Consider the following 12640-nt stretch of genomic DNA (forward strand, 5'->3'; position numbering starts at 1 on the left):
AAATGAAAAGTTAAACATGAAAAAATAAGAAAATGAAAATTCGAGTCACAAACTTCTAGGAAGTGTCAGCATTGTATTCCCCACCAAAATATGGCTAGAAGATTCATGTTACATGAATCTGGAATCCCAGCTCTCTCATTGGTTAGGCCTATATTTCTTTATTCACTCCTTAAGGGGCAAAAAAGAGAGTCCATATTTCTCCTAATGGTCAATGTGATCTGAGTCATTAGTGCTAGTATCCGTGGCATAAATGATCCAAAATTACTAGATTTTTAAACAATTTTAACTTATCTTTGATATTATTTATTATTAAAAAATATGAAAAAGTTAGAAAAGCTTCTAGATTAGGATGGCATGTAAAAAGCAAGGGGCTTTTTTAGCCAGTTATGGGATTTTCATAAAAAAGACAGATTGACGAAATCACGCACATCGTGATCGTTGTAAATAGGCTGAAAACTACAATTTGAACTGGAAGAGGAAGAAAAAGTGATTTGGGAGATCCGTGATCAGGCGTGCTGGGGTTTTGCCTCCCTTTGGGAGTCAACAGAGCCATCAAATTTGGGTTCTAAGCAACAGAGAATGAGATGTTATTTTGATGCACATTTTATTCTACGAAGAAGCTCCAGGAGATCTAATGCCTGGAGATTACTTCTGAGTAGTGCAAGGATTCCAAGTTCTTTCAATATATATTGATTCAATTCATTGTGATTTGTCTTTGTAGTGTTTACCTCCTATGTATTCTTTATCTTCTCTTCCATCTCCTATTTCTACTTCCTTCTACCTATGATCCCCAGTGGATTCGACCTTTCAATAAACCCTCCCCCCTATAGAGTTTGCTATATGAATAGGAAGTTTCTAATATTGTGCAATATCATGAAAGTGAAAAACTACAATGGGCAAATAGAACATTCTTCTCAATCAATGGAGCCACCTATGCATGTCCATATACAAAATGACTATGCAATTTAAACTTGGACTTATTATTAAAATGAACACATTTAATGGCTATGTTACTAGCATTTATGTGTGTGTATGTGTGTGTGTGCACGCATGCACATGCATCGACGTCCATGCAAATGTATGTGTCAATTGGCCCACTCTTTAATGGTAGTAGATCAATTATTTATCGACTAGTGTGTCAAAAAACACATTGTATACTCAAAAAGTATACATAGTATATTGTAGCCAACATGCGCATTGGCATTCATGGATCGTTTGGATTAGAGGAAAGGAGAGTTTTTTTGGGAGGAAGGGGGAAGGGTGTGCATCCTAAGTTTTATGCTATGAAATTTAAATTTTAAAGACATGCTAAAAGGACATCCATGTTCGAATGTGAAAGAATAAATTGTAGGATGACATGATTGGACGTAATTGGACATCATCCACCTATTTAGATTTGTGCGACTAATAAGTAGAGCATATATTTATGTATGTACTTATGTGACCTTAATTAGTATTCTTACTACTTGAAGAGAGAAGGATGACACTTAGAAGTTAGAGAAAAATATTCATAACATATTCTTTTCTAAAATTTTGGCTACAAAGATTTTTCACACATTTAATAGCTCACAAGTTAATGTGTTATTACATGTAGACAAACATATGTTGCTTATTATAGTGGGCAAATGTCTATGATTATTTACATGCTTCGGTGAGTAATCTCAAAAAATAGCCTAATCATAATGTGCCTCCTATTTTGCATGCAAAACATGTGCTTTCTTTTTTTTCCTGAGCATCACATGTAGACAAACATGTCACTTCCCTTTGCTTACAAAAACACTAAAGCAAGCAAAGCAAAGCCTGGTGAGCTTTGCAAGTCCACAACTCGTACAATACAGGGATTCCATGTATGAATTATAAGCTAGGGTGATTATTAGCATCTCGATATCAAGGCCCACGATGAACATTTTGTGGATTCATTGTGGTAGAATAAGACGTGAGGTTTTGCATGTTTTCAAAATCATTATAGTTGTCCTGCTCATGAATATTAATTGGATCAGTAGTTCTACGACATACGCGAGCCTCTGAAAAGATCCTTCCGGGGCGACAGAAGTAGCCTTGGAGAGGGGCGCAGTGAGAGTCGCGGGAGCAGATGCAGAGGCCTTCGAGGGCGCAGCCGTCATGGTCGCTGTAGAGAGGGGCGGGGTCGAGGCCGAGCATGGCGTCGGACCAGGCACTGGAGAAGAGCCCATCGGGATCGAGCTGCCGCTTGACGCGCAGGAAGGCCTCCATGTTAGCGTACTTGCGCCACACTCCTTGGAAGGCGACGGGGCGGTTCTTGCCCCAGTGCGGCCTCCCGCCATGCTTGATGACAGCCATCTGCTCGATCTCCTGCAGTACGTCCTGCTTCAGGGTGGGCGTGCCCGCGTCCCGCGCACGATAGTAGGTTATGTCGATCCTCACAGCGTCCTCCTGCTCCCCCAGGAAGGCCGACGCCGACTTCTTCACGAAGCGCATGTAGAAGCCGTAGTAAAGGTCCACCCCGCACAGACCGCTCGCGTCCATCGCCCGCAGGGCCTTCACGTCTCTCACGAACTCCGCGAAGCGCGACACCCCGATGGAAACCGCCGTCTCATGATAGAATTCCCCCTTCACCCTCGCATCCCACGGGCACACCCGCAGATTATCTTCCTTTGGCACGCGTAAGCATGAGCCTGATCAATTGATAGTTTCGTTCACGCAGTATAATCATTATCATTATCATTATCATAATTAGTATTCCGATTACGATTGAAACCCTGAACTTTCATCAATAATAATAAGAACAAAGCAACCCTTATTTTATTCAGAAATTTTGACATATAGGGAAAGTGTTCTTTTCCCAACGAGTTTTTGAAAAAAATTCGTACGGAAAAGTATTATTTTCCTTTGTCTTTCCCTTCGATGCTCAACATCATGAGCTCTTGACCAAGAAGCACCACATAGCTAGCTAGGTGTGGTTGGGGTTAGGGGCTGCCGGCCTGTCTCCCCCCCCCCTCCAACCACTCCTAGCTAGGTAAACACGGTCCTTCCCTGCCAAAAGTTTATGATGTAATTCACAATGCAGAAATTATAGTGGGAATTTGTGTAAAACTTTTGTGATTACTCTCAAAACACCAATCTTCCAATCTACTATTCACTAACTTGCAAAAATAAGAGGAAAATATCCCTAAATTCTAACAAAGAGTTTCTCAAATTTCTTATCAACACTAGCCTGATGCTTGTAGACGGTTCTGATACCCCACCACTGGATACCCTTGAAATGTGTGCCCATCGTTCTTAAGACCAGTGCCAAGTGCCAAAAATGTCGCTATTTGCACACCTGCTACCACACATTTACCTGGTGCATTATTTGTTGCTTCGAATGATTGTTCTACAAATCATCAACCCACAATATTAGTGTTAACTGCATGTAATTATTGTCGACTTACTTGTTTTTGCACTAGTTCTTAATCATATACATACATACATACATGCATGCATGCATGCATGCATCCATATGTATGTATGTATGTATATATGTTATATATACATATATATGTATGTATGTTTCACTATCATCAACATGTTGTCCATCTTAGGTGGCCATTTACCAATCATAGCTTCGTTTGCAAACTATTTCCATGCACATTTTCCAAATACATTAGTGCCCAACTCACCTAAACTCCTTGTGTCCTCCAATAAAGCTATGCGTATCGGTTGGAATCCAAGGAAATCATTCATACCATCACCTTCTACATCAAAAGGTACACGATCATCAATTTTATAGATTGCTTTTCCTTGAGAAGGATGCCATATGATATCACCAAATTCATGCTCGTATCCAAAAGGAAGGGCAAGGTCTTCATCACTTCGATAATCATTGGTGATAGCACGTTTGAACATGGGTTGTAATTTGAGAGTCACCTAGTTTGATCGATATAAGAGTATGCATTAGGTTAGAATAAATAATAGCTTCAATCAATGTGTATTGAAAATTTTACTTGTTTTTTTTCCAACATGTATAAGCATGCGATTATTAGGTTGACAAATCTATGTTTCCATTTCTCATCACTCTCTTCCACAATTATTTGTCCCTCTACGATCTTACCATTAAAAATAATAATGCATGCCACATTGACTACCTTCATTGAGGTCTTGAGACTACCCCACAAAAGTTGTAGTTAAAGCACCATTAGTTTACTACTACGCTTAAATGCATGCTAGATAAAATACATTTCAACCTACCAAATGAAGTAACATTGACAAGGTGACCAATTCATATAGGAAATGATAATTATATATGACCTCTTATAGAAAAGTGCTTGAAAACACATATAATGTATTAAAAATTCATGTATCCAAAAAATCCCTACTCCAAAGATAAATAGTTTAGTTACCCTTTCACTACTTTTGAATGTGGCTCCATGGTCTACACTCATACCTTGAATATTTAGAGGCAAGACCACACAACTTCATGTGACATTTTTTAAAAATTCAAAAATAGGAAATTCCAAGTGTATGCTTATAGACCTCTATTGTGACTAGATATACCTATCTAGACTAGTTATAGAAGTGCAAGTCAAGTATTATATTGAAAAAAAAACCTAAATCGTACCTTTATAATATGAGATCCTTAACTTTGGTTATGAGGCTTTGTGCCAAGTTTCCAAGGATAAGCATAATAAGTTGGATCCTAAATCCATAAAATGTATATTTATTGGTTATGGGGATATCTATGAGATGGGTTATTGCCTATCGGATCCACAAGCTCAAAAGGTCATCCACAACCACCATGATGTTGTTAGCCTAAGTAAGTCGTCGAGATACACAGGGTGATATTTCAAGAGTAGCCTCCTATTATTATACAGCCAGCTACACAACCTACAACAGTAGTTAATGCTCCAATGGCCAAGGATCATAATGTTAGATAAGAGGCACAACCTTGCAGCCTATTTTACTGCGGTCTACTAGAGAGGCATCAAGTTGGTTAGTTTGTGTCCTCTATGGGTTATATTATGGTGACAAATGCTAGTGACCCTCTTACTTATGATAAGGCTATACACAGACGTGATAGTTATTCTTCAAAGAGGGCCATGTAGTCAGAGTATGAATCACTAATAAAAAGTCATATCTAGGATCTGGTTTCTTTGCTCACTAAAAAATGTGCTTTACCTTGCAAGTGGGTATACAAGTTGAAGAATACCCCTATGTCCCAAGCCAGTCTGTAAAGCCAAATTTGTTGCTAAGGATTTTAAGTAAAAGCATGGTATTGACTTTGATGAAGTTTTCTCTTTTGTTATCAAGATGACTACTCTACGCTTGGCTTTGGTTTTGGTTGCACAGTTCGATCTGGACCTCTATCAGATGGATGTCAAGATGGGTTTCTTACATATGGACTTGCATGATGAGATTTATATATAGCAGTCTGAGAGCTTTGAGAAAAAAGGCAAGGAGCACCTTGTGTACAAGCTGAGAAATAGCCTTTATGGCCTTAAGTACGCATCTAGGGAATGGTACCACAAGTTTGATGCTTTCATGTATTCACGAGAATATACTTGTAGTGATATGCATCTATGTTTATACATGAAGAGGGCTCTTGATAATAGTCTTATGATTTTGGTACTCTATATTGATGATATGTTGATTGATCTCATGTTGATTTCTTTGAGTGCTCATGATGAGTTGGATACCTCGAAAAACTCTCTCAAGAAGAGCTTTGTGATGAAAAACATGGACATGCCTCATATATTCTTAGAACACACATCACACATGATTGCTCTAAGGGTCTCCTTTACATGTCACATAAACAGTATATCCAAAAGGTTCTTGAGTGATTTCATATACATGATGTTAAGCTTATTGGCTATCCTTTATCTTCTCATGGGAAGGTTACTAAGGTCGATTGTTCATAGATATGCAAAAGGTCAAGATAGTCAAGATCCCTTCTGTATCTATAGTGGAAAGTTTGATGTATGTCATGATAGCCATCATCTTGATATATCACTTGTAATATATATGGCAAACGACATTGGGATACTGTGAAGAATATCATGAGGTGCCTTAAGGACTTTCCAGATATATGCACATATCATGCTGGCTAGGATACAAGAGTCGTAGGGTACACTGACTTTGATTATGTAGGACATGTAAGTCCATCTTTGGCTATGTCTTTATCATTATTGGAGATACTATTTCTTGGATGTCTAGGGTGCACAAATGTACAATCCTTTCCACTATAGAGGTAGAGTATGTTGTAACCATTGATGCTAGGCCATCCGGTGGCAATCATTGGTACTATTGATGTGGTCTCTACATTGCATTTGGATTCTATGAGTTTTATTCATTTGGCTAGTTTTATATGCGAAGACAAAGCATATTGAGATTCATTACCACTTTATTAAAGAGATCATTGAGGATAGGTCCATTGAGCTTGTTAAGATCTCAATTGTAGATGGGTATTGGCTTTAAGAACTTTCTTGAGAATATATACGTAAATATATAATTTTGATTTTGGTAATTATCCAAGTGTATAATAGATAGGAAAAAAACTGTATTGCATATAATAGCAAGTGTTCTATTTGGAACCTTTTTACTCTTATCATAGGCCCATTTTACAATAAATTTTAATCATAATTTAGGCAACCTCACCTAGATCCACAAATGATTTAAATATTAGGAAAATTTTATCATATTATATAACACATCATTGTGTGGCATGATCAAGATTTAAGGAATTCCTACTCTCAAAATTTGTAGATATACTACTTGGTCTGTTATTGTGCCCCAAAACTTAATGACTTGATAACTACAAATTCTACAACTCTACAAATAGATCGATTCATTTATTGAGTCTCAAACTTACGATAGAATATCATATTGAGTTGAGAATACAAGATCGAATGTTCCATAAGCCAAAGTTCATTGGATGAACCTTCATTCCTAATTCCATGGAATATTGAGTTGAGAATACAAGATCGAATGTCTCAAACTTTGGCTTTTCCTTCCAACAATATTCCATAAGCCAAAGTTCATTGGACGAACCTTCATTCCTAATTCCATGTTTGATCATCGAATGTCTTGATCTCGTCACCTTGAGGTAAGAAGTTTGAATAAGAGCATATAGAGGTGAATGATATATCTAGTTTATATTGACTAAGCCTTTGGTGGGATTTATGTTTGGCTTATCCCTCTAACAATATTTTGTAAGTCGAAGTTCATTGGATAGACTTGCATTCTCTAATTCCATGCTTGATCATTGGATGCCTTGATCTTGTGACCTTCAAGCAAAAAGATTAAAGAAAATATAGAGGTGAATGTCAACATAAGAATTGGAGAGTTCCATTGATATGACTAGAAGAAGAAAGTCATCATAAATCAATGTTCACAAAGAACTATTATGGGAACCAAAATTTGTCGGACTTTGTCAATCTAGGAATATAACAAAAATGGCCTCAACTTTACTAATGTAATCACTAGAACTTGGAAGGTTTTTTCCAATTATTACCATTCTTACATATGAATAGAACTTGTAGTCAATGATCTAGTTTTTGCAATACACACTTATATAAATGCCACCTTAAGGCAATTTTTCCCTCGAGGTGGTCAATTTTTGTAACTACATCCTATCATGTAAGTTTGTTGGAGATGAATTTTCAATTTATGTGATATATATATATAGACATCACACACACACACACATGCATGCATGCAGACGCGCACACACACACACACACATGCATGCTTGAGATGAATTGTGCATTCTAAAAATTTATAGAATTTTTCCAATCTAAACAAAAAAGTATTTTTCCTTTGCCCAAAATAACACATTGTAAATATACATGTTAAGAACTACACTTGTAAAACAATTCTAAAGGCTCAACTATGTTAGCGATATTTCTTAAAACTTTTATTAGTAAGGAAAGTTTTTAATAGTCCCTTAAGGATTTAAGCTTTGACATGTACATCATGATGATGGAATCTTGATGTGTTTGAATGTTGAAGTTTGACTTGTGAATGGTTGTGCCTAACCAATAATGCACTAAAAGTTTCCTTGAACTCTTACTAATGTTGTTGAGTCTTCTCTTTCGAGTTGAACATTTTAGATGCAAGCTTACCTTGATCTAGTCTATTGGTATACTTTTAACATGTCCATATCTCAATAGAAAGGTTTGATCTACCTTTGCATCTCTACTTGGTAATTGCCTTTTGTTGCTATCTAAGCATTTCGCATATCAAATTCCCTTGCTATTGGACCCTCAAATAGTGCCTTTTTCTTCATCTTTGTTTCAAGTATCTTCAATATCTTCAATTTCTCCTTTTATCCCAATGTGCTACTTGGATACCTTTATGTACGGTTTGTGGTCCTTGTTCTTGTGTTCTCTTAGCTAGATCTCGACATAAACAAGACCATAGATAAAATAATTTCATGGATCCTAGATTCACCGGTACCCTTGTTATTATCTTATCGGACTTAATAGCAAAGTGTGCTAGTATTTTTTCACATTTTCACAATTGCTTCAAGATAGATTGTATAGTATTTGATTTGTGTCTCACTAATGATTCTTTTAGATGGTGTTAATTTTATTTTATATGATCTAGTTGTTGGACATACCACATGACCACAATATCTTCCAATAATATTTTGTTTGCTTGGATTCTTGTTTGTCTATCTAAGCATGATATCTAGCCACATGGTCAAAGTATTCTAGCCAAGAAAGAACGTCCTCCATTGAAAGTGTTGCAAAAGTGCATAGATATACCCTCAAATTTGATGTCCAAGGATTATACTATTGTTGCTCTTCTATAATCAAGAGAATGTGATTTGTGGCATTCATTTGATGCAATAAATTGTTTATTGCAAACATCCGTGTCTCCATATGAGTTGTTAGTTTGGTTGTGTACATGGATTTATTGTGAGTAGTAGTGTGTGGATTGAGAGGAGAGATAGTTACCATCTCCACCAAGATTTGTAAAGATCCATATATAGATAAGAATGAATAAATGCACCTTGATTTGTCAAACTATTCAAGAATAGCTTCTCCCTCCTTTACATGATGCACCCAATTTTGTCAAATTGTTCACTCAACTAGAGCTAGCTCCTATTGAAGGATAAAAGTTTATTACCGCATGACACAAGCAAGGAGTAACCCAAGAGATTGATGTTGGATATACATTGCATGGGAAATTTCTATCTCAAGTTGGCGTGGAACAAGTTTGCAAGGGCATGTTTTTATTATCGCATATGGAAATATTATAATTGGGATTGTGCATAGAAAAAAACAAAAGAACAAAGCAACAAAGGTGAGACAAGTGAAGTACAATGGACAAATGTTGTTCATAGCACGTATGGGGTAAGAAAGAAAAGGAAAAATAGATGAAGGTTAGCAAAGAGTTAGGAACTCTAAGAATAAAAATAAGAAGAAAATGTACCTAGATAGCATCATGGTGAGATCATGGTCAAGATCTTCTATGAGTTTGCAATTTTTGGAGTAAATTTGCCATACCTAAGGCTAGTAGAGGGAACTCAAATACATTTGCCAACCTCAACCGCATCTTAATATAGTAGCTAGAATAGGAGTATCCAAGCATGGACATGAAATTACAAATGCTATCTATATATGATGGGGCTAGGCTCTATGGCGTAAAGATTCATGGATGCTTTACTGCCCACACACACACTTGAAAAATGGGAGGTAAAGATGGAGATAGAATTAACATTTAGTTTAGAAAGTAAAGTGTTATGGATGGAGAATATAAAGGGTTTGAAAAGAAGTCAGTACATAGTACCCATTTGACAATAATGGCACATATTCTCATCAGTTGGATGTGCAAGAACAAAAATGTATAGGAAAGTGGTAGCCCCTTCACTTAGAGAATATTTTTTTTTTGTTGCATAGACTCCTAACAGGTTGAATTGGGTTTTATTGGTGCTATAAGAGTAAGCATAAATCCTTCAATGTAAGGAATGGAGGAATACTTCAAGTGGTGCTTGACTAGAATGGGCAAGAGATCAATGTAGTCAATGTGCACGACATTTCTCGAAGGAATCATAGGTATAAGATAATGAGAAACGAATACTTGAATATTGCTATTATCAATTGCAGAAAAAGCCATTATCCATAAGGTAGAATTCTAAGATCTTAGAGGTGATCACAAACCCAGACTCCCCTACCATACAAAGAGTGCAAAAGGTTTGGGACATGGATATCACTCAAGAAGAGCTAATTGAAGCATTGAAGCTCACCTAGTCTCTTTAGGTATGCCATAGGAAATAGGCTCCTCTCTAGGAGAGTAATTTTCGGGGCATTTTACACAAGAGGAAAGTTGCAAAAAAGAGGAGTCTTGGATGGCAAGGGCATTTGTGCTAGTCAAGAATGGGTAGGACACATGATATGAGATGGATGCATTGCAGCACCTCTATGGAGAAACATTACAAGAAACCTTGGTAGTAGAGATATTAATTGAGGGGAAGAATGACAATTCCACATCTTTGGCATTCTTGAGATGGGGGATAAAGTGAAGAAAGCAAGTTTGGGAATAATCCGTTGAAGTCCATCCAAGAGGCAAGAGACGAGGATATTTGAGGGGGCAAAACCCAAAGTCACCTAGCTTTCAGTCCTTGTGAGTGCTAAATCTTTTACAAGTGTTTCTTATATGCTTAATAGGAGGGAAAGTAGAGATTTAGTTGAACTTTTGGATACATTTTCATGAATACGCTACTTTAACCACCATGTAATCATATAGTAATACAATATTATATCGTGACTAAGACCACATTAAACTAGATCTGAATAATTGTAGATGCTTGCAGAAAGATAAATATCCGAATTATGAACAAAGTGTACTAATCTTTAATTTCATAAACAAAATAGTAAGTTTTTACCTGAGAGATGACGCCGAGGACTCCAAGGGAGACTTTGGCGGCGCTGAGGAGGTCGGGGGTGGTGGTGGAGTCGAGGGTGATAATCCTGGCGTAGCCCTGGTTCTCGGAGGCTGGGACAACCAGGGTCATGCGGCTGACGTACTCGTAGACGGCGGCCCCTCTGCCGAAGAAGGAGCTGCCGTGGGCGCCCGTGCTCAGGAGGCCGCCCAGGCTCACCCCCTCCCAGTACGGCGAGTAGGGCAGCGCCAGCCCCGCCTCCGCCACCGCGTCGATCAGCTGCCGCAGCTCCACCCCGCTGTCCGCTGTCGCCGTCATCTGCCGGTCGTCGATCGCGATTCTCCGGTTGTACTCGCGCGTGCTGATGACCAGGCCGCCGTCCCCGCCGGGGCAGACTAGCTTCGGGATGCTGTGGGCCCACCGGGACACCACCTTCGGCGACACAGAAAACCGTCTCCTCTTAGCCTCTGTACTATACGTTATATTAATTCTGACACTAATTAGATAACTGTATATGCATCATGAGCTTACCTTCATCTTCTGCTTCCTCCTAACGGCCTGCGCCAGCGCTGCCAACAGCTCTTCCTCCGTGCTCGGGTACGCCACGGCTGCCGCCCAGCATGGCTGCCGGTCCGGCCACACCCCATAGCTGTTTGCTATGCTGCAGTTCATCATCATCATCATGCCATCACCCCCGCTGCTGCTGCTGCTGCATTGCACTGGTTCCTCCGGGGGTGCACCACCCACCATTAATATCGATACCATCATCATCATCTGCCCTACGAGGACTGCTGCGCAGCTAGCTGCTAAACATATCTTGGATATCCCCATCACCAGCAGTCGATGGAGGCCTGTCCAAAGGCTACTTACATCTACCCTTCCTTCTCTCCATTCCTCCAGCAGTCGATAAGTAAACGTTATATGTAAAAGGTGGGTGTCTAGATCTCAGTTAACTTCGAGACGCCGGTTCGTTATATTAGCAAAGCTACGTTCTGAATCACCCTGGTCCCTGCGCCTGGCCAGGGCTTCCGAAGTTAACTTCGAAAGGTGGGTGTGTAGATCTCAGGCCGGTTACACACCGGGCTATGGACGGACAGGAGGTGCAAGTTGTCCGTTATTTCGTTTACATACTAAACTACACCTATGAATTTTGCGAAAAGAAACTTGGCCCATTGGAAATGAATCAGGGGTGTGAGGGGATTGGTGGGGGTTCAATTCTTGTCAATCCCTCAGGTCACATTTTGGAAAAAGGTGTTGTTGTCTTGTTCATGGGGCACGCCCGAATTTCAAGACAGGGAAGATCCCCCGCTTAGAAGTGTCCGCCACCCGCAAAAATCGGGCCCAATGGCCTTTTGACACATAAGGCAGCGGATGCTTTTTTTTTCACCCTGCGTCCATCCGCAGCCCGGTGTGTATCCGGCCTCAGTTAACTTCTTTTTTTGCAGGAAGCTATAAAGATGTATTAATATTGAAAAGAAAATTTTACAGTTGATTGATTTAAGTACTGCTTCAACCCTGGGAAGCTACCGTTACTTAGGTGGACACATTCAGCTATACAAAAAAGCCCCAATAGACCATAACAGCATCAGAACTGAAAATCCTAATAGTCCTTATTCAATGTTCAGCCTTCTTCTTGATATCCAGAAGAATTGCTGCCAAATCCACATTGAAGGCTGCAGTTTCCAGTCCCTCCTTTAAGCTGTCTTCATGCTGCTTGAGGATGGTAGCTGTGTCTTTCTCAACCTGCAAAAAGAGGTCAGATTTCAGGCCATGTATAGGATTCACATCAATGTTTTCAAA

The 12640-nt window shown here is 39.0% G+C and overlaps 1 protein-coding gene across 3 annotated transcripts; it reads right to left on the reverse strand.

The window, feature by feature from the left end:
- Positions 1-1623: 1623 nt before the first annotated feature.
- Positions 1624-11981, reverse strand: LOC148027723 (L-gulonolactone oxidase 5-like). 3 transcript variants are annotated; one of them, XM_087689421.1, is made up of 6 exons: positions 11372-11981; positions 10844-11272; positions 3831-3885; positions 3639-3713; positions 3194-3352; positions 1624-2654 (listed from the first exon to the last, which is right to left on the reverse strand). In XM_087689421.1, the coding sequence occupies exons 1-6, from the start codon at positions 11669-11671 to the stop codon at positions 1888-1890; spliced, it is 1785 nt and encodes a 594-aa protein (XP_087545547.1). In that variant the 5' UTR covers positions 11672-11981; the 3' UTR covers positions 1624-1887. The 3 variants fall into 3 exon arrangements, with proteins under 3 accessions (XP_087545547.1, XP_087545546.1, XP_087545545.1); XM_087689420.1 differs by having other exon boundaries at positions 3194-3301; positions 3639-3885; XM_087689419.1 differs by having other exon boundaries at positions 1625-2654; positions 3639-3885.
- Positions 11982-12640: the final 659 nt, after the last annotated feature.

Source organism: Lygodium microphyllum, chromosome 12, assembly GCF_053477565.2.
Source record: "Lygodium microphyllum isolate KBCC chromosome 12, Lygodium_microphyllum_v1.1.10, whole genome shotgun sequence".
In the NCBI taxonomy this organism is placed as follows: Eukaryota; Viridiplantae; Streptophyta; class Polypodiopsida; order Schizaeales; family Lygodiaceae; genus Lygodium; species Lygodium microphyllum.